Consider the following 23,096-nt stretch of genomic DNA (forward strand, 5'->3'; position numbering starts at 1 on the left):
TTTTTTTTTATTCGGGTGGCAGACGTGCAAAGGGTCCATGTTCCTTTATAAAATGATGTACTTTATAATCAAGTTCCTTTCATCAAACTGTCATTTTACATGCAGCTTTGATTTGGTTATTTTAAAACCGCTCTAATACATTATTTAAGCAATGTCAATTTAGATCTGACTCTTGCATGAAAAAAGACATCGATGAGAGGAGGATAGTGAAGAGCATTGTAATTACTACATTTTTAAAGTCGTCATAATTTCTTGCCAATTAAAATGTCCCACAAAATATTTCAAAGTCCCTGATAGCATTTATGAATAGCCCTAGCCCTATAACTATACATAAAACATTGGTTTGGGGTAAAGAAATGTATTTGTGAGGTCAGTTTTTAATAGCACAAAATATCCAAGTACAAAAATAAAGGGAAATTTGGCCATTTTTTAAAAGAGTGGTATTTGTTATTGTATTGTAACATCTCCAGTGAAACTGATCATAACTTTTCATACCTTGAGCTTTTGAAATCTAAAAAACAATGAAAAGATTTAAAGGAGAAGGAAAGTCAAATTCTATGAAGCACACTAATAAATAGTACTACTATTGCTGAGTAAAAACGCTATATTTCTGGCTTGCCTAATGAAAGATTTACAGAGATACACTTACTAGAACTACATGCTTGTTTCACTGAACGGCGCCGCCATCTTTAAAATGGCCGCTGCCGGCTTCTAAGTTCACTGTGCCTCACTGTCTGGAGCTGCATCCCCCTTGCCTCTCCCCCCTGCCAGCACCGCCGCCACTTGTGCCCTCCCCTGCCAGCACCTCCGCTCTGCTCGTTTCCCCCCGTGCCTCTCCCCCTACCAGCACCGCCGCTCTGCTCGTTTCCCCTCCCATGCCTCTCCCCCTGCCAGCACCGCCGCTCTGCTCGTTTCCCCTCCCATGCCTCTCCCCCTGCCAGCACCGCCGCTCTGCTCGTTTCCCTCCCGTGCCTCTCCCCCTGCCTGCACCGCCGCTCTGCTCGTTTCCCCCTGCCAGCACCGCCACTTGTGTCCCCTTTTGCCTGTGTCTCATGCTGCTGCTGCTGCAGACGCTAGGGGGAGCTTCCTGTTTCTGCGCATGCGCCGCCTCAGTTCTAAGTCCTCAAGTCTGGGGAAGAGCGTTGCATTATGGGAATCTTCTCTACCCTGCTCAGCGTTTTTTCTTCTCGTTTGGCTTCAGATATTCTGAACAGGTGAAATATGGGGAGACTTAAGGGCACTATTGAGACAACTGAAGGTATGCCTGCATTTTGAGATTAACTCTTTACTAGCCTTTCCTTCTCCTTTAAAGATGGCTGGAATTAATGAATGTACATTAAATTACACCAAACATACAATATTAAATACAAAAATAATCAATGACCAGTTAAAGAGGTAGAGGGCCCTGCCCAAAAGAGTTTACAGTCTATGGTATGAATTATGAATACATCTAAGCTATAACTGAATTCTGTACAAGTAAACAAAAATGTCAATAACCGAGCTGACACAAGGTATTTTGGTGAAATAACTTTTCAGGAGAAAGGAATTCAAAATAAGCTTTTGGCGATTCTATCTGCAGTTGCAGTTTTAACTTGATTTGTATCACACTTTTTATTTCCTTCTAGGAATCTATGGGGCAGGATGTTTGATAACAGAAGGTTGTCGTGGAGAAGGAGGAATCCTTATCAACAGTGAAGGTGAAAGGTTTATGGAAAGATATGCTCCTGTAGCAAAGGATTTGGCTTCGCGAGATGTGGTTTCCCGTTCTATGACTATAGAAATTCGAGAAGGAAGGTACCAATAATCAATATCAGTTTTTTTTTTTTAGATCGTATTTGGTTGCAGCTTTATTTGTAACTTGTTCTGATGCCTTTTATTTAACAATTATTTTGTTCCTACATGACAGAGGCTGTGGGAAGGACAAAGACCATGTTTATCTTCAGCTCCACCACCTTCCACCCAGTCAGCTGGCATCCCGACTCCCAGGAATTTCTGAGACAGCAATGATCTTTGCAGGAGTTGATGTAACAAAGGAACCCATTCCTGTCCTGCCAACAGTTCATTATAACATGGGGGGTATTCCTACCAATTATAAAGGGCAGGTAAAGTAAATTAAAAAAATGTTGCTTTAAATAAATAAATACATTCTTTACTGGGGTCTTTGGTATAGGCCACAGTGCTGGAATGTCTAATAGAAATAATAATAGAAATCATATTTCTCTACATGCAGATTTGTGCCAAAGGTAGTTATTTTATTAGACTGTGCTGGAATCTTCTAGGAAAGGGAGTCCACCCAAAAAAAGATAAATTAGATTTAGTTTTAGTTTCTTATGCACAACCTTCTACCACAATATTGTTTACCAATCCCCAGAAATGTTGGGGAAATAAGTGTATTTGGATTACTATATGAAGATTCTATATAGGATTAGGGATGCACCGAATCCAGTATTCAGTTTGGAGTTCGGCCAAGATTCAGCCTTTTTTGGCAGGATTCAGATCTGCTGAATTTAAGTGTCTGGCTGAACTGAATCCAAAACCTCAAAATCATGTGACTTTTGGTCACATAAACAAGGAAGTAAAATATGTTTAAAGTGTATGTGTATATGCAATTTAGGATTCAGTTCAGTATTCAGCTGAATCTTTTAAAAAGGATTTGGGGTGCAGTTGAACCCAAAAGTAGTGCATTCAGTGCATTCCTATATTTGATGGATGTATTGATTGTCCCTTTGCATGTAATGTGCAAAATCTGGTGTCAGAAAACTTCCCTTTAATAAAGCTCTTGCTGTAACTGAGAGCTAAAATTGATAAGATATATATAAACTGCTTTTGGAACAATTAATGGCAACAAGCCATGAATTGATATACAAAATGTTATGTTGCTCTTCCTGAAACTAGACACTATTTAAAATTTTTGCCGAGTCTACTATAGGCAACTATGTTACATGGTTGAACCTTTTTTATGTTTAGTATTAAAGACTGCTTGCAGATATAGGAATGCCTGGATGACACACAAGCACATTTTATGTAGGAGTTAATATGAAAATGCTGTGATGTGTTTAACCAATAGTAGAGTATATAAGCAATGCTGTGTAAATGAGGTATCCTGTGACTTGCATCATATTGTGTGCTGTAAGTTTAACCCAGGGGTCCCCAACCTTTTTTACCCATGAACAACATGAGGTAACATACTGAAAGTTAGGGCTTTAAATTTAGGGAATGTGAGGGCACAGCTACTGGGTGTCATTTTTGTTATAGCTAAGGATTTTAACCTTATTTATGATTTCAGCATGTTTAATCTGCTTGATAAGAAAACCTTTGTATGAGACATCAGGGCATTCTCATACAAACTAATGTATCTGCATTACACTTGTGTTCAGTTGGTAATACACTCTGCTGTGTATATTATACTTTGGTAATAGTGTGGTAAGTATATTATACTTTGTTGATACATTTTTATCTTAACCTGTATAAATGTTGTTGTTGTGGTGCATACGCATTTATTATGCTATTCATAGTATTGACAGGCTAGAGGAAAGCTGTTGTAGCTTAGTAATAGTATTAGAAGCCTGCTACTATATATAGAACTGAGTTTGCTTTATATGCAAGCTAATTATAAGTTGACTTGAAACTGATTGGGGAGAAGATTAAAAAATCCAAACTTTAAACTTAGATATCAGTGCAGAGGATTACTTGCACATTGGCAGATAGGCAGCATGGCTCTCAAAGGGTAATAGTAACCCATTGCCCCCCCCCCCCCCCCCCCCCCCCCCCCCCTGGTTCTACACATTTTTTTCATTGGTTGTTTACAGCCAAGTCATGATGGGATTTCAAACAGTTAGCAATTAATGGCATACCGTGCTAAATTTATATTTGTACATTATGGCACTTTAAAGGAGAAGGAAAGCTTAAAAACTAAGTAAGCTTTATCAGAAAGTTCTATGTAAATACAGCCATAAGCACTCACAGAAACACTGCACTTTTTCAAAAGAAACACAGGATTTCTTGCCTTTACTCAGGTATGGTAATGCTTTCTAGAGAATAATTAGAATAATTATAGCATTCTAGCTTGCACTATTGTGACTAATCTAATCTATTACCAATAAAATGCCAAAATGCCTTTCCTTTTATTTTTATGTATGTGTATGCATGTGTGTGTGTGTGTGTGTGTGTATATATATATAGATATAGATATAGATAGATATATATATATATATATATATATATATATATATATATATATATAATCAGTGATATTTGGTTTCTCCCAGGTGATTACCCATGTAAATGGTGAAGATAGAGTGGTACCAGGACTTTATGCATGTGGAGAGGCTGCATCTGCTTCAGTACATGGAGCCAACAGATTGGGTGCAAACTCACTTCTGGATCTGGTGGTCTTTGGTCGTGCATGTGCTCTAAGCATTGCAGAGTCGTGCAAGCCTGGTAAGTATAAGAGCCATAAATATAAACATGGTGTATTATGTGAGGTATATAAAATATTAAATCTCCATCTATAGCTAATCATCCTTTACATTTTATTTATGGTGGCTGCAGGAGTTGTATATTTTCATGTGGCTTTGGTGTTTTACACAGTTTTAATCCTTATAATTGTTTTTTGTATTATCCAGGCCACATCAATACTGTAATGCAATACTGCTTTTAAAGATTCCTTATGGCAGTTCTGTGCACTATTATTCTTGGTAATAGCTAGGGGGCATTCAGTTGGACAGGCTTGTTGTAGACTAAAGGCACTAATCTGCATTTTTCTGCTCACCATATTGTTGTATTGACTAGCTACTCTATTTTCTTGTTATAAAGATGAGTCACCCCTACATAGAGGTTTTTCTATCTTTTAACTATAGGGTCTTGTTTGCAGTACTGGGAAATAGTGTCACACAATATATTTTGTTACTGAGGCACAGTTACTGGATAAACACTAGAGTTAAAGTATAGAAAATAACAGGGTATGTGTTCAATCAGGCTGAAAAAGCAGTACAGGCTCTGATATTTGTCACCGCCTGTAAAGAAGGGAAGGTGGTGTGTATAAGCTTAGATATCAGGAAGTGGGCTCTTGAACAATTTAGAGTTAGCTGAGAAGAAAAATGTAAGTTAAATAACTGTAATTTGGATGAAATAATTTGCCCTAATAGTGTCAAAGAGCAGGTTTTCTTAATAAGCAGACTGCTAGTGAACCAATCTGTTTTGGTTTCAGAGTAATGAACTTTGATTTCTCTGTTGCATGTTATGTTTTTGGCCTGTTATTTTTATAGCACACACACAGATACAGTGGAGCTTACAGTGGTCAGGGTCTTGGTCCAGGCACCATTAAATACCAGTAACTACTTGCAAAACAGTACATAATATTCTTCAGAAGCTGTCCCCTGCAGATTATATTGAGGCAAACTTAATGGTGTTTGAACAAATTGCAGAGATAGGAAGGAAGATAGAAAGATAGGAAAATTTCCAATAGAGTAGTGAAGAGAAGGGGCTTGCACCATATCTAGTTGCTGAACATACTTGATTTAAGTTAAACAGGATGCGTAGGACTATGTATGTATGCATATATTTATTTATATACCAATACTTGTACATGCAGCACTGTGCAGTTGAAATTTATAGAACGGGGTTGGGGGGGGAATCAGTACAAGAACACAAACTAGAAAGGGAATTTTCTGATTGACTATATTTCGCTCCACCAATAAAATTCAATAGATGAAATATGATTGGCTGTTGGTGACTCCATCCACTTTTTCAAACCTAAAACTGCAGTTCCCTAGTGACCAACTTTGAAGAGTTTGGGGATCCAATGTCAGCAGGTTGAATTTCCCCATTGAAAGTCAATAGGTAAAATCTGATTAGCTGTTGGTGGCTCCACCCAATTGTTCTAGACTTGAACAGCAGTTATCTGGTGCCAACTCTACAAAGTTTGGGCACCCTGGCGTTATTACTGAGAATGGCAGCAGGTTGAACTTTTTCCATTGAAAGTCAAAAGGTAAAATTTGATTGGCTCTTTGTAGCTCCACCCACTTTTGGGCAAATATCATATTTTCATTCAGGCTGACCCCATGACTATGTGATTCAAGTTTGGGGAGTGTAGCCTCAAAGCTGTAAGAGTGACAGCAGTTTGACAGGGAAAATTTTCAAAGTCAATGGAAAAATTGGGGGGTTCGAAGCGGCGCCACAAGAAGATGGAGGGCGGGATTGTCTAAAAAAGCACAAGCAACCTGCTCCGTTATAGGACGAAGAAGTGTGAAGAGTTTGGGTGTTGTACACCTAAAACTGTAGAAGGAGTAGCATTTAGAAAATGGGAGGCGCTAAGAATAAGAAAAAGAATAAGCTGAAGTCGAAGAACAGTATGTTGGGTTTGTCAAACCAACGTAATAAATACAAAGTATAGTTACATCAAAAGAAAGGTGATCCTTGCCCTGCAGAACTTACAGACTAATGTTAAACTTAAAAAATATGCAAACCTTTAAAATTGAAAACCTGTCTGTGGTATTAGAGCCCCATATAGTACAGCATAGAATATCTTAAAACCTTATAAAGCACTACCTTTTATGTTATAAAGTATCATGCTTCTCCTCACTCATCCTGTGACAGGCGCCATATTTGAAAGGTGATGTACTGCAGCCTCCGCCTGTCGCTACACATCACACTCTAGGACGAAGCAGGCACGCCTCTCCTTATCTTTGCTCTGAGTATGTCTCTGATTTTGAACACACACCATGCAGCAGACGTGCAGTGCTCCTTAAATAGTCACGCACTGTTCTGTAAAAAGTCATGTGCTGCTCTGTAAAAGCTCCTTTTTTTTCATTCACATATTCCACTGCCTGTGCTTCAGTGACCATTGCATTTGGGGGGATGAAAGGAGGCCGCACTCAAATATACATTGGCATGGCATCTGTGTGTCAGGCTTGCACAGACTCCAACTACAAATTAGTCAGTGATAAGGAGAGCTTAGAAAGAAAAATGGTTTGGGCTTCATGCTGTAACAGTAGGGGGAACAAGCTGGAGATTTTAATTTATAATTGAGAAACCAGTTTAGACTGAATGCAGGGACTAAGGTATGTTATTCTTGAGGCTGTTTAGAGTAATTTTAGAAAGAAGAAAAAAAAAAAGGTTTACTTATTAACTTCCAACAGGGACTGGATCTCTGTTTTGAAGAATGACTTGTCACTCACAGCATGTCTATGTGGTCTTTTTTGCTGCCTTGCCATCAGGGTCGGACTGGGGGGTGAAGGGCCCAGTGGGGCCCTGCAGGTGCGTGTCCAGGCACGTCCCCTAAGTCTCACCCCCCCCACCCGCAGGGCCCCCCCCAACCTCCCTCGCAGTGCGGTCGGGCAGGGGGAGCGTCGCAAGGGTCAGGTCTGGGCTGCCGGGGCCCTCTGGTATTTTTCCCGGTGTCCCGGTGGCCCAGTCTGACCCTGCTTGCCATTTAGACCACAGTTATACGATCTTGCTCACTTGGTTAAGAAATGGCTACAACCAGAGCAGTCAGTGCCCACCCAGGTCATGGAGAGAGTGGCATTGAAAAAAATACATCAGGTCTTCTTGCAAAGCTCCAGCACTTAGTTGGACAAAAAGACCCCAAAGTTGGTAAGGTTAGCAAAAAACCCTTATAGTGGAAAGGAAATATCCTGATGATATTTTATAATGACTGGGCATTCTTGGAAGATTTGTTACAAAGTTCCTGTATTAAAAGCATCTGAAACACTTCTTATGCACATCTGGGAATATTTTATGTAGTTTTTCTGGCGTTTGGTACTATCTGATTACAGGTATGGGATCCCTTATCCGGAAACCCGTTATCCGGAAAGCCCGTCTCCCATAGACATGTATTTAATCAAATAATTCAGAATTTTAAAACTGATTTCCTTTTTCTCTGTAGTAATAAAACAGTACCTTGTAATTGATCAGAACTAAAATATAAATAATCCTTATTGGATGCAAAACAATCCTATTGGGTTTAATTAATGTTTTATTGATTTTGTTAGTAGACTTAAGGTATGGAGATCCAAATTAAGGAAAGACCTCTTTTCCGGAATACCCTTGGTCACAAGCATTCTGGATAAGGGGTCCTATACCTGTAATCGTTTTCTAATTCATCTTCTTTAGTTCTGTACACCTTGAGCTATTGTGCTATCTTAAATGCTAGGAGGACATCCTACATCACGTTCCCATTTATTTAGCAAGATCTCTGCTAAATTTGTAATTGCTGTCCAGGCTATGTAAAACACGTGCCATTTGCAAATGTTTCCAAGTTTCCAACCCCTTAAAATCTGGGGATCTTCTGAAAGATCATGGAATAATGTTTTGTTTTCTGATAAATGTAATATTTGAAGATTTACCACAGTAGTATATAAAAAGTATCAAAGATGTAGCCTCACAGAGCAATATTGTTTTGGCTGCTGGGGACAGTGACCCCCATTCGAAGGCTGAAAAGAGGCAGGAGAGGAAGGCAATGATTACAAAACTATATAAAAAAAAAATAATGAAGACCAGTTGGAAATTTGTTAGGAATTAGTCAATCTTTATCATACTAATTTAAAGGTTAGCAACCCCTTTAATTTGAACCCATATTTATAATGCATGAGGCTAGGGAGAGGTCTAAATTTGTCAAGTGCTTGTGTTTTAATAGCCACAGTACGTGTGATAGATGAGTATATTTAATATAGGGTGTAAAAAGACATGTCTATCGAGTTTAAATCCCCCGTGTCCAGATGGAACCTGCCCAAGTGCTAGCTGATCCAGAGGAGGACAAAAATACATCTTTTTCAGGCCATCCAGAGGGGGGAAATCCATCCTTACTTCAAAATTGCAACCAGTCTGGTTCTTCCTGCTACACCAATGAGATGGTGTTGCTTTGATCATAGTTAAAGCATAATATGTTAGTTCAGCTCTAGTTAGAATAACTATTAAGAATCTAGTATGAAATTACTTTTATATATGGGCATTTAGGTTAGGCGTAGTAGGGAGGCCTAAGGGTGTAAATACCAAAAACTCATCACAGAATGACCACTAGAGTAGGAAAGGATTCATATTAATCTGGGCAGAAAGTGTCCATACCATAAATAAACATGGGACTTAATGACCCCAGAGGTAATGTGCTCCGGTGTGAACTGATATTTGAGAACTGGATATTCACACATATATATAATTATATATATATATATATATATATATATATATATATAATATATATATATATATATATATATAAGGTGCTTGAGAAGAGGGTCAGCACTTACAGGACTTATATAAACAAATTATTTTTATTATAGAGGAGACTAACGTTTTGGCTAGCACTCTAGCCTTTATCAAATCACTTTGATGATTTGTTTCCTTTTTAATAAAAATAATTTGTTTATATAAGTCCTGTGCGTGCTGACCCTCTCTCGAGCACCTTCAACATTATTTGGACCTGCACCCAGGCAACAGCAACTCAAGAAAGGGGCTTTCCTTCCTCTAGGTCAACTACTAGGCAGGTTTCACAAAAAGGTTGAAGATGTTTTTCATAAAAGTGCTACAATATAGAGTGTCCAAACTTTTCACAAGCCGCAATTACCATTTTCTCTGATCCTATGTTTTAAAGTTCCTAAAATAAAACTGACCTGCTCATTAACAATAATAACTAATGGTTTTGCAAAAAAAGCCCCTGGTTTATCAGTGTATGAGTAACAAGCTAAATGCATTTTTCAAAAACTTGTATGTCCATTAACGATGCCTCTGGATGTTTATTATTAGGTGAACCAGTGCCATCAATTAAGGAAAATGCAGGAGAGGAATCTGTTGCAAATCTGGACAAATTACGCTTTACCAATGGAAGCACTAGGACTTCAGAACTCAGAATCAACATGCAGAAGGTGGGTCGGTGGGTTTACTCAAACTGTTTTAAACAAAAGACTTTTACTGCCAGTAAATTTTGTATTATGGCACAGCTGGACAGCCAGACACAATCTGTATTGCTCCAGTTTGGATTTTACTGACCCTTTAAATGACTTTGCCCAGACAGCAAGTATTTGATACTAGGTCATCGTCGGTAATGAAACCAAGGCCATCCTAACCTTGAGTCCATTGACTCACCCACCATATTGAATTCATGTTTATTCTATTTTCTAGACTATGCAGAATCATGCAGCAGTTTTCCGAACAGGTTCTGTGTTGAAGGAAGGTTGTGAAAAACTGAGTGCCATCAATTCTACAATGGATGACATCAAGACATTTGACAGAGGTAATGCCTTCATGACTCCAATACTGTTAGTTTGGTAAATTTATTTCATTAGTTATTTCCTTCATGCTGCATAGTTGACCTACTGTACCACTGATGACATATACCAGTTTGATAGATTATGTGAATGCCCTGTGGTAAAAGAGTAAGAGTTCACATCTTGTGGTGGAAAATTCTAAGGGTTCATGTAAACCAGTGCATGCAACTGAAAAAATGAACAAATCTGAGAATAGTGCAAATGGGCATCTAGTACCAGTAGTTGACCCTACTGCATGGGCAACCATCCTGCACTTATCTGATTTAGCTGCAGGACTGAAACTAGTTGTAGGCAGAATGGGGTGGGGGTGGCACATACCTCTTCTAGCTGCCTACTCCTAGTTTCAAGCCTTCGGTACCAGCACCCTACAGTACCCTTCTACAATTATGTGGTTGCACTCCAGCAGCCACAGCTGTGCAATTGTACAGCTTTGCTGCAGTAAGATTGTGCTGCCTTGTTGCAATTAGATCATGACATTGAGCAGGCCTCTTGAACTAATCTAGTGCCACTGAAACTTATTAAGGATATTTGTGAACGTGCTGTTAATTTCACATTCCGTTGTCTTTTGTGCAATTCCTAGATATGATGTACAACTATGTTTGCACTGAATGTTATGCTCATAGTATCCATTACAAGTACCTTTTCCACTTAAGATACTTAAGCTGTTTGTAACTTGCTATTGGATTATACTAAATCCGGTCTGTAACCTAGCAAGTAAAAGGTATTTCATGCATTTTATTTGAAATCATCTGTCTGGTCATTTGGCTGGTTGCTGGCTCAACAGAAGAAGAAACTGTTGATGCATTCCTGGTTTTTGCATTTGTTGTCCTACTAATCCTTCCTACAGTATGAATATGCCACTGAGCTACACTCTTGAAGTCACCTAGTTCTATAGTAAACAGTCAGCTTATGCCATTGTGCAATTCTTATTGTGATCACTTTTTGGCACCAATATATGAAACAATCTAACAACATTAGACCAAGAGTTCCATGGTCGTATAATGGATTGAGGCCTTAAAGGCTGATTGTTTTAATTTATTTTAAAGGAGAAAAATGTACTGATACAGTTTTTTTCTAATAGATTAGCCACAATAAAGCAATTTAGAATGCTATATTTTTTCTGTAGAATGCTTTACCATACAGCCATAGAAGCTCTCTTCTTTTAAGAAAGCCGCTGCCATATTAGCTTGGTGTGACTTAAAAGAAAACTATACCCCCAAAAAATGTAGGTCTCAGGGGTACCCAAGGGAGACCAAGACCCCTTTACATGCTTAGTTTTGTTAGACTATGATGAAGCTTCCTGCTGATTGGCTCAGATCAACATTCCTAAGGGGGGGGGGGAGTGAGTTCTTCGCATTCTTTTTTTTTTTTTTTTTTAAAAGATTTTATTTTGTGTATTTTATATTTACAAAAAATTGAACAAGAGAAAAAACAGAGTAGAAAAGAAAGGAAAGGAAAGCAGAAAAAAGAAGGGGGGGTTGAGGCTAAGGTACCGGTTCTGGCTGCACAGGGCTAATATTCCTCCATATTCACCAAGTTTATAGGTCCAGCCACATGCCCCATACGGCATTAAATTTCTCCGGGCACCCTCTAGCTAGATAAGTCAGTTTCTGACTGGGAAGGGAATCATCCACCAATTACCGCCAAAATTGGAGAGGAGGAGGATCCAGGGACTTCCAGTGCATTCGAATGGATATCTTCGCGTAGTAAAGCAGCTGCAAATAGCACAGTCTAGAGTATGGGTGGATGTACAGGTCACCAGTTAGTCCTAGCAAACAGAATTTAGGGGAGCGTATGTTTGGGAAGGCAAGCTTCTCATTAAGGAATTGTAGAACCTCACCCCAGAATCTCTGTATCACTGGCAGGACCAGAAAACATGAAACAGAGTACCAACATCGCTTCTGCACTTGGGGCATTGGTCAGACACATTTTCATAAATTTTGGCCAGGCGGTGGGGGGTTAGGTACGCTCTGTTTAAAAATTTTATCTGAATGTATCTGTCCCTCATACAGATTGATAATTCTGTCACTTGCTTAAGGGCATCCGACCACATATCGTCGTCGAGCGCCGGGATGTCACTCTGCCATTTGATTTTGGCTTTCTGCAGAGGGGAAGGGCCTGAGGCTTGACAGTACAGTGTAAAACCAGGAGAGAGGTTTGGACAGGTCCAGTCTGTGGAGATAGGTCTCCATGGTTGTTTGCGCTACCCTTAGTGGCCTTGCAGGGAATTGAATACTAAAGGCATGGCGTAACTGCAGAAATCTAAAGAACATGTCTGGGGGGGGATTCACCTCTTGTCTGAGTGTGTCATATGTTTTACATTCTCCCCTGATAAGAATGTCCCCTAGAGTTTTGATACCTAGCTGTGCCCATCTTGCAATATCTGGGTTAGCATAAAAGTGTGGGAGCTGCTTATTGCCCCAAAGTGGGGTCCATGGTGACCAAGTCTCAAGCGAGCCATGGACCAGCTTCTGTGATTTCTGGAAGGCCTGTACCACAGTGGCCATGAGGGGTGTGTAGTGGTATAGAAAGGAAGGTGCCTCGGTAAGGAAGCTTAGATAGAGCCTCATACGAGCCTACTATAGCAGCCTCCAGGACCACTGCTGGATTGTTAATATTGGGGACCATCCACCAGTGGGCAGCTATAAAGTAGAAATTGAGATTTGGTAAAGCCAGGCCTCCTCCAGAGGAAGGTGCCTGGAGTATTTTAATATTCAAGCGTGGATGGTCTCCTGCCCACAGGAATTCCCTAATTATCTTGTCTACCCCATTGAACCATTTCATCCGGGGAGTTATCGGAGAGTTGTGTAAGGTATATAAAAACTTAGGGAGAAAGATCATTTTAAAAATATTAACTCTGGTGGGAAAAGAGAGAGGCAGGTCCTGCCAAATGGATACTTTGTTGGTTAGAGCCTGCACCACCGGATTTAGGTTTAATTGTTCAAACATATTTAGGTCCTTATGTACCATAATACCAAGGTATTTAAATGAGGTCACAACTTGAAGTTGTGATATGTGGTCCGGGGTACCTGGGGGTAGGGGGTCTATGGGAAATATAATCGACTTAGAGTGGTTAATTCTAAGTCCGGAATACTGACCAAACTCAGCAACCGCTGCCAGGAGGTTTGCTAGTGCTTGATTTGAGTTTGCCAAATATAACAACATGTCGTCTGCATAAAGTGATATTTTTTCTGTAACATTTCCTATGCGTAAGCCCTCAATTGGCTCATGTGCCCTTATACGCACAGCTAGAGGTTCAATGGCCAGGGCGAACAACATTGGGGAGAGAGGACATCCCTGTCGAGTGCCTCTCTCCAGAGGTATATCCTCTGTGAGCCTGCTGTTCACTAGAATCTTAGCTCGTGGGCGGGCATACAACAACCGTACCCAGTTTCTGTATCTAGGGCCAAAGCCATATCGAGTCAGCACTTGCCAAAGATATTGCCACTGGACGGTATCGAAGGCTTTGGCTGTGTCCAATGCTACTACGATTCTATTCCCAGTGTTCTCATGCGAAATAGATAAATTAGTGAATAAGTGCCTTATATTGATATCTGTGGTTTTGGAGGGCATAAAACCTGATCTGGGTGGATCAGCTCCTCTATAACTAGTTTGAGTGTATTGGCTAAGATTTTAGCAAATATCTTAATATCAGAATTTAGTAGAGATATAGGCCGGTATGATTCACATCAGTCGGGCGGACTACCCACTTTAAGAATAGGCATCATAGCAGGAGTCTGGCAAAGGAGTAGATTGAGTAGTCCCGTTAAATAACTCTGCCAGTTTAGGAGATAGGAAGTCAACATATTTCTTATACCATTCTATAGGAATTTCTTCGCATTCTCGAGGGAGGGAGGGGGGAGCAGGAGAGAGCTGCGTGTCTCTGGCACAGGAAAACAGAGACAACAAATCTTTTGACAGGACTCAGTGCAGCGTTTCTGTGAGTGCTTATGGCTGTATTTACATAGACCTTTTTTTTTTTTTTGTTTTGTTTTGTTTTTTAAAGGTAAGTTTTTATTGACAACAGACAGACAGTTATGCCAAACATTTGCCAAATACATTTCCCATCGGCTTAGATTGATTGTATAGAACTGCAAGAGATTTTACATGGAGGGTATGTTTATCACTCTGGTTTAAGACATGTGATGCAGTGTTAGTCCAGACCTGCCTCAATCCACGGGGTCCAAATCAGGTCAAATTTAGCCTGTGTTCCTCTTGCTTCTGAGGTAAGTGGAATTTCTTGGTTTACCAGCTGTTTCCATGTTTTTATGGACGGTGGCCATGCTCACATCCAGTGCATGGCAATGTTTTTCCTGGCATAGAAGAGGAGGGTTCGGTACCGGTTCCTGGAGTAGCTGCATGGTATAATGTCCTCTAGGATTCCAAAAAGGCATATGGAGGGAGAAGTAATGTGTCTAGGTTGTCAACTAGTACCTTTAGGATTTTGTGCCAGTACCTAGCAATATCAGGGCAGGTCCATATCATATGGAACAACCCTGCTGGTGAAGCATTGCATCTAGGACATGAGAGGTCTGGTTTTCTCCCCGTTTGTATAGCCTGTACGGTGTAATATATAGTTGATGCATAATTTTGTACTGTACCAGGCGATCCCTGGTTGATATTAAGTAGTTATAACAGTTGTCTGTTGCTTCCTCCCAGACCTCAGGAGTCAGTTGTAGAATGTCAGTAAGCCATCTGGTTCTGGCTGTTTCGAATGGTCTGGGTCTGGTACAGAGGAGAATACTTTAAATGTGTGAGACTAATTTGGGGGCTTCAGGCTTGTGGAGGATATGCTCTATGCTTAGTGATGTTATTTCTGGACTGAGTGTGGTGAATTGGGCATTAAAGGCGTGCCGGAGTTGCAAGTATCTGTAAAATTGTGGTTTTTGGGACTGGCATTTTGAGGATATTTGTTCATATGTGAGAAAGGTGGAATTTGCCAGCAGGTCACCGAGGTATTTGAAGTTTTGAGTTGGCCAGAATATAAATTCCTGCAGGTTTCGGAGATGTGGGAGGTAGAAGTTGCCCCATATTGGGAGCCTAGCTGAGACCAATGGTGGGTTCCTTTTATGGAGTTTCAGGGCTGCAATCCAGTTCCTATACGGCACAGAGAGTGTAGTGGGTACTTTAGAGAAATCGTTGACATGTCGGTAGGGGAAGTTACTCATCCCTTCTATTGAGCCCAAAGTGAGAGCCTGAAGTGTCATGTTTGGGTTATAGGGGTCTGGGAGGAAGCACCAATGTAAATTACATAGGCCTTTCTGATAAAGCTTACTTGGTTTTAACCTTTCCTTCTCCTTTAATACTGTAAACCGCACAAGCACTTTTTATCACTATCCTATTTAAAATAGTTGGTGCCTAATTGAGTTTAATTATTGGGAATTCCTAGCTCATAAATCGTATTTTATCTTTAATCAAAAAATCTCATGCCAATATAGTAATATAGTATGTGCAGATTGTTTTGACCATTGAGTGTATATTAATAAACACAAATACATCCGGGAACCTGTTACCGAGAAACCTGCGCATTATGGGAAGGCCATCTCCCATAGACTCCATTTAAATCAAATAATTACAATTTAAAAAGTTATTTCCTATCTCTCTGTAATTAAATAGGGATGCACCGAATGCAGGATTCTAGGTTTCCACGCTCCTGCCTGAACCAAATTCAAATACTAAACATCATGTGACGTTTTCTCATGTGAACACGGAAGTTAAACATTTTTAACCCTTACTTAACCTAATATGTATATGCTAATTAGGGTTCTGATTTGGTTTGGTATTCAGCAGAATTCTTTTACGAAGGATTTGGGGTCAGTGCATCCCTAGTAATAAAACAGTACATTGTACTTGATCCCTACTATAATATAATTAATCCTTATTTGAGGCAGTACAATTCCATTGGGTTTAATTATTGTATAACTTATTTTTTGACATATCCAGACTGGTCATGGTCCCATACGTGTAATGTAGATGTTTTCAGTAGGAATAACAAAGATTAAATATAAAATATGCTGAATGGTAACATATTGATTTAACATTTTTAAAGGCATTGTTTGGAACACTGATTTAGTGGAGACACTAGAGCTGCAAAATTTAATGCTATGTGCACTGCAAACAATTTATGGTGCTGAGGCACGCAAAGAGAGTCGTGGTGCCCATGCAAGAGAAGATTACAAGGTAAGAGGTTATACTCTAAGATGGAAAAAAATGTTGTCACTTTTTTGGGCCTTTTCTGAATCACTTTTGTCATATAGGCATTGATAAATAATATAATAAATGATGTGGAATTATTTCGTTCTACTGCTAAATTAATACGTAAAATCATATTTTTTTTTTACACCTTAAAGGAGACATTTTATATAAAGTTCATGTTCAGTTATAATATTCATTCTCCCTCAAAATGTGAAATGATGCAGAAAGAAAGATGTTTTGAAAGCATTTTACCTCCTAAAACTGTCATTATATGAGAGCTGCATACAAAACCTCTCTAATCAGAAGCCAGAGCCAAATGAAAGATGGGAGTGTCGCTTCAGTCTCCCACAGGAAGTGGTCACAGCACTGACTGACAGGCTTTTTTCAACAGTAGTAGGGAAAAACCCTTCCCAGTTTCCTCCTTCTGTGTCTCTCTGCTCGCTGCTGCCAGGGAGGGGAGAGAGAGCAGAGCATGAAGGGGCAGCATGTGACATTGCAAAGTCCCCCCCCCCCCCCCCCCATGCATATTCATCGCACTTTAAGTAGCTGAAGTTGTGTCATTGAAGTCTATGGGGCCAGCGGCCCATAGCCACATACTGAAGAGTCTACACAGGAAGCTGGCATAAGGTCTGGGTAGAGCACAATTTTTAAGCTGTTATGGACATATTTGAACCCAAAGGTATTAAAATAAAAGCACTTCTATTTTACATTATTTTACATGGTTTAGTGCATTGTAAAAATGTATGGTATATATCCCCTTTAAATCGGTGCTGTCCAACCTCTGTGTGGCCCCCCATCTGTGTAGCTGCTTTGATGGCTTACCTTTTGTGTAAGCTTTAAATGGTATCAGTACTGTGATTAACTGGCCCCCTGCATGGTTCACACCTCAGATTCAGGCTGTAATCCTCCTGTATTGTTTAAATATGTAATCCCCTGTGTAGTTCACACCTTTTAATCAGACTGTAAGCTCCACATTGTTTACCTGTTCACACCTCAGACTGTAAGAGCAGTAGAAACCCACAAATAAACCCTGCACACTATAAAAGGAACATACTGTATACTGAGGTGATACTGCAATTAAAAAGTTTATTAATATATAGTTATTGTGCAGACTGTAGGAGCAGTGCCAGCATTGTGTCTCTGTATGCTGCCTGTGTGCCATACTTTGCCTGCCCTATGCTGCCTGTATGTGCTATACACACAGGCAGCATAGGGCAGGCAAAGTATTGGACACACAGGCAGCATAGGGCAGGCAGAGTATGGCACACACAGGCAGCGTAGGGCAGGCAGAGTATGGCACACAAAAGGCAGGGTAGGGAAGGCAGAGTATGGCAGGTTTTTGCTGTACTGCCACCATTAATATTGGTATGGTCATGTGATAACACAAGTGTGGTTTCACGTGGGTGTGGTTTTAAAAGGGGGAGTGGTCAAAACGGTTTCCATTATCGGCCCTCCACCATGTAGGCCAGAAAAAATCTGGCCCTTGGTACCACAGAAGTTGGGCAGCACTGCCTTAAATTATTAAATACTTTCTTGGCAAAGCTGCTAGCTCTGCTCCACATGGCTGCATCAAACCACAAGGCCTAGAATACCTTCCACCTGCTATAGAGGGATCATTATATCAGCTCCACTATACAATGTCTAACTTCATCATGTAAAGCAATCAGATTTGTCTGACATGACCTATCCTTCATAAAGCCATACTGATTACTGCTTATAGGTGACTTACATTCCTGAGGGAGGGGGTGTGTCTAGTTACCTGATGCTGCTGGAATCTGGCATAAATAGTAAGCTTTTCTGCCTAAGAATTAGATTTAATTGAGGACAATTTTTTCAGTTGCAAGTATGCTATTGTTTCATTTTCTTGCCTCCAGAAACATGAATCTAAATGTTTTATTGGTAAAAGTTTATTGTTTTAATTTTTCTTTTTAATTTACAACTGTTTGTAATTATACAAACAGAGCCACCATTTCTGGTGGTCTAGGAATTCATAGGCATGCTGCCCAGTCACTCTACTTACATCAACATGTGAAGGCTGAGAACTGCACTTTAAGATCTGCTATTGCTTTGTCTGCTGCTAGCCACTGATTGAGATTCTATTGCACTGCCAACCACAAGAGATCATCTGCACTCACCCATTATCAATATATATAGGACATTTGTGGGTTTGAACCTTAAAGCAAGTAAGTTGCAGGCAAAACTCAGTCCCTTTGTTAAATTTTTATTGAAGCAGTAGAATTCTTAATGAATCGCATAAGTAAGTGTAGGACTGGCCAGAAGGGATGACTTTGATGTAGTTGGCCAGCTTGAAGTATATTGCAATATATGGACAAACAATCCCTGTTTTGCTTAAAGGGGAGGGAATTTCTTGGTAGCTTAATGCACAGAATGTCTTAATGTCCTATATATTTATAATGAGTGAGTGCAGAGGACCTCTTGTTGTTGTCTATATGTATTTTGTGGTCACAATCTCATTGCACAACTTTGCCTTTCTTACTACTCTCTGCCTCCAGCCACTGATGAACCTGCAATTTGGCTTGTTGGGCACCACTATTCTTCCCACTTGCCTCCTTTTTCAAACTTAACATCAATTCATATCATACCAAAGTCATACAGGCTAAATGTTTTCTCCCTTCTTTTACACATGGCAGGATGTCCAGACACAAGGCAACAGGAACTTCTGCCGTTGCCTTTTAGTGTGCACCTCACAACCCTGGAACTGCATGGCATGCTAAAGCATGCATCCTGAACCCTCCACCATTACACTGGTTTTTTTATAGGGTGAGCCACAGACAAGTTTTTTTTTTTTTTTTTCAAGTACCAGTAGCACAGCGCTTTCTACCTTTCCTGCTACCTTGTTAATGGCAGCCGAATATCTACAGATGAATGTAGTGAAGCATCTCAGTGCTACTGGTTCTACTCTAGACCCTACAAAGCACCACTGCAAGCACACAAAGCATAAGTCACCCCAACAATAAGTTATCACCACAGAAGGATACCACAACTCCAACAACTATACTTGAATGGTTCCAGCCCTTCCAGGCCACACTCCTAGGCATGTCCGCCTCGTTGGAAAAACTGACAGCTCTGCAGTTGTCACAGCAGCCTCTGTACCCCTATATTTGAGACCCCTATATTTGAGAATGCCAGTGATGCAAGAGCATTGAATCTCCTATTTGCACTTTGCATGAGACACACAAATCATAAGATAGCATGCTTAACTCACTGCTAACAGATATGTTTCAAACCCTGGGAATCCAAGAAGAATGCAAACAACTTTGGATAAACTCTTTGGCTCAGTCCACAGACAATAAAAACACTTTCCAGTCCACAAAACAGTCATGGAACTCATCAAGAATGGAATGGAAAATATCAGACAGACAGCTGTCCAAGGATAAGATAATTGACACAATATACCCATCCCCCTATGGACAGAAAATCTTGTCATCTGCCTTCTAACCATCCAGAAGCCTTAGCAGCAGTTTCAAATGATGCCTTTGACATGCATGACCATTTATTTGAGTTTTTTAAGATATTCAGCACTGACCACTGTGTGGACATCTTGCAAATTTTAGCAAAATTCTCAGCAATGGCTGTTAGGGCCAGGAGGGCCCTGTAGATGAAGACATTGAATGCTAACTCAGCATCAAAGAAATATTTGGTTGCTCTCCCCTTTTCTGTCCCCTTACTCTTCCATCCTGAATTAGACTCCATTGTCAATAAAATAACAGGCAGGAAGAGCAATTTTCTCACACAAGACAAACGCCAAGATCCAAACAGCCCATTTGTTCCTCTACTTTTGTACGCCACTAACCACAGCACTCAAGTTGTCACCCACCGTCCACCACCCCCTGCTAAAAGTCAAACTGTAATTTCCAGACACCCCTCCAAGGAGACCATAAAGCTCAGGCTCCTCATCCTTCTGTTCACAAACTAGTCATAACAACAAGCAAGGATATTATGTACCTCACAAGGACCAAACATGGGATAGCGTTAGTTTCCCTGTTTCCTGTGATTATCTAAAAAATATGAATTATCCATGATTTAAACAATGGACAAAAAAAACCTGTTTATCACAAACCTTATTTATTAAGCTCAAACTGAACACCGGGTGGAGGAAGGTATAATGCAAATCAAACATTTTTTGGTGTTTTTGTCCATTACAAAACAGGAGATTGACTGACTGTGTAAAACAAGAGTGTAGAATCAGTTGAATGTGTTACCTCTGCCTGAAAATGTTCCTTTGAATTCTTGTCCGTTATAATAATTGTATTTAAGCATTAAGTGGTAGCCGCAGGTCTAGACTGCCGACTGTTTTTACCCTTTTTGGCTCTATTCACCATAGTTCAGGTTTTTCTAAATGGGCTATGCAAAGTTAAGAAAGTTATTCCAGCAGCTGCACATTCTAATTGAAGAGACTCTCAGTCAGTTGGATGTAATACAGCAGGAATCCTTTTGGTAAGCTTTAGCCTTAGCAGGTATTCCATGAAAACGTGAAACTCCTTAACAGGATTCCTACTTTTGCATCCTCAGGATATTTTTTTGTTCTTATTTCAGTTAATGTCCAAATATAAGTGTGGTTACAAGTCATATCTTTTTTCCTACTTATAATTTTTTGTCTTTTTTAGGTAAGAATTGATGAGTATGATTATTCAAAGCCCATTCAAGGTCAGCAGAAGAAAAGTTTTAGCGAGCACTGGAGGAAGCACACGCTATCTTATGTTGATGGGAAAGGAAAGGTATGTTAACAATTTGTATGAGGTGTCTCTGGGGTGAATCTGTTGCCAGACTTTGCTTTAGGTTTGCTTTGCTCACTTTCCATTTGTTACCTTCTCTATGTTTGGAAGGCTAAGAATGTATAAAATAGATAGCTTTCCATTCACACTCACTACTGGCACTTGAAAAGGTGTGCATGTTGTTCACAATAAAGAGTGAAGGATTGTATATTAAGCTACCGTTCCACTGGCAACAATAGAAGTCACCGGTTGAAAGACTGATTTCTGAAGATGTGCAAAGTTTCCTCCTGCAGTCATCACTTCAGAAAACCAAAGCGATGCATAGGCCTTTCCTCTGGAAACTCCTATTGTTGCTGGTAAAAAGGCACTGTGGAGCAATGGGAGCTAATGTCCCACAGAGCAATTTAGTCGCCTGCGATAGATCTCTGCTACTGTGGACGACTAATTCACTCCGTGGGACATTAGCCTTATATTGTATGGCCATCTTAAGATGAAGATCAGACCTTATTTTAGTCAGTAATTCAGGTAATACCAAATGGTTTACAAAGGTTTGCTGGGTTGAACTGTCTGTGTTCTCAAAAGTAGACTAAATCAGATTTTTTCAGTTCAATTTTATTATTTAAACAAAGTGTTATACAAACTTCTACAACCTCCTAACAGATGTTAGTTGCTCTTGAATATATTTGCCCAGTGGTACCATTATTAGAACTGCCTTAATACAGTGTAACTGTTGTCTATGGAGGGGAATAGAGGGGGTAATTTATCAACATTCAGGTTTGATTTTTTTTCCACATCTCTCTACATTATGTTAAGATGAATAAAGCTGCTGTGGGTGTTTCCCATATGTATGCCATGTAAGTCAGGGTCCTCAAATCGGCCTTATACCTTCTAGAGTTGTCCCAGTGTGTCTGTCCTGATATTTTTGTCTTGTCTTAGCAATTCTGCTTTATCTTGTAAGACATAAGGCTGCGAGTAATTTTGTCACAGATTTCAGTTGAAATATAGCTGTTACTAATACATATTTATTATTCACCTTATTACAGGTTAGCTTGGAATACAGACCTGTCATCGATACAACTTTAAATGAAGACTGTGTGTCTGTTCCACCGGCAATTCGTTCTTACTAAACTACAGTTATTCAGTTTGAAGTCAAATTATTCATCCAGCAGTGTATTAAAAATAATTGTGGATTTTCGTAGTTAACTTGCACACAATCTTGCATTGCAGAAATCCTGATTCTGAGGAATCCAGTTTTGCTGTTAATAATAAATGAAATGATGCATACTTTTTGTTGATATTGTGGATTTTGCATTGCTATTGTTCATGAGACACCCTGCGGATACAGATCTTGTTTGTATCTGTTCTAGGTTTAAAAATAAAATGCTGTAAAAAAAAAAAAAAAAGTCTGTTGAAGCAAAACTGTAAAAATAAACCAAAAACTCAAAAAAAAAAAATGAATACCATTAATAACTATAACCTTTATCAAAATATGTTGTCTTGCAGGGTGCTTGTTACATACCTAAGATTTATGAAAGGTATTGGTGATAACTCTATATAATAGGCATACAGAGCCTGTATATATACCGATACCCCATAATGAGGGGATGAGGTGCATAAAGGCATCCTTGTTGAAAGTAATATCTAAAATTCATCAATTAATTTCCTATTGGATTGTTTGTAAATTAATGTTATCCCCAAAGGGAAAGTAATTTTTGCTTAAGTTATTTTGGAAGAGGCAAGATACATCAGTGGAGGTTGTTGGTCATACTATTGTCAGTGCTTTGAAACCAGATATATTATTTAAACTGTATGCCCAACGCATTATGAAGTACTTTGAATTTGTAGGCAAGGACTTATTGTAGCCTTAGAAGAAATTATTTATAAGGCAAACACCTATCGCTCC

The 23,096-nt window shown here is 39.6% G+C and overlaps 1 protein-coding gene across 1 annotated transcript in view; it reads left to right on the forward strand.

Annotated features, from left to right (window-relative positions):
• The window catches only part of sdha (succinate dehydrogenase complex subunit A, flavoprotein (Fp)), a 48,283-nt gene extending 25,687 nt beyond the window's left edge, over positions 1-22,596 (forward strand). The window contains exons 8-15 of the mRNA NM_001015989.2: positions 1,626-1,794; positions 1,907-2,102; positions 4,269-4,440; positions 9,742-9,860; positions 10,117-10,228; positions 16,312-16,442; positions 21,086-21,196; positions 22,237-22,596. Coding sequence (NP_001015989.1) covers positions 1,626-1,794; positions 1,907-2,102; positions 4,269-4,440; positions 9,742-9,860; positions 10,117-10,228; positions 16,312-16,442; positions 21,086-21,196; positions 22,237-22,320 — 1,094 coding nt within the window. The 3' untranslated portion in view covers positions 22,321-22,596. The remainder of the gene's footprint in view (positions 1-1,625; positions 1,795-1,906; positions 2,103-4,268; positions 4,441-9,741; positions 9,861-10,116; positions 10,229-16,311; positions 16,443-21,085; positions 21,197-22,236) is intronic.
• Positions 22,597-23,096: the final 500 nt, after the last annotated feature.

Source organism: Xenopus tropicalis, chromosome 6 (genome assembly GCF_000004195.4).
Source record: "Xenopus tropicalis strain Nigerian chromosome 6, UCB_Xtro_10.0, whole genome shotgun sequence".
In the NCBI taxonomy this organism is placed as follows: domain Eukaryota; kingdom Metazoa; phylum Chordata; class Amphibia; order Anura; family Pipidae; genus Xenopus; species Xenopus tropicalis.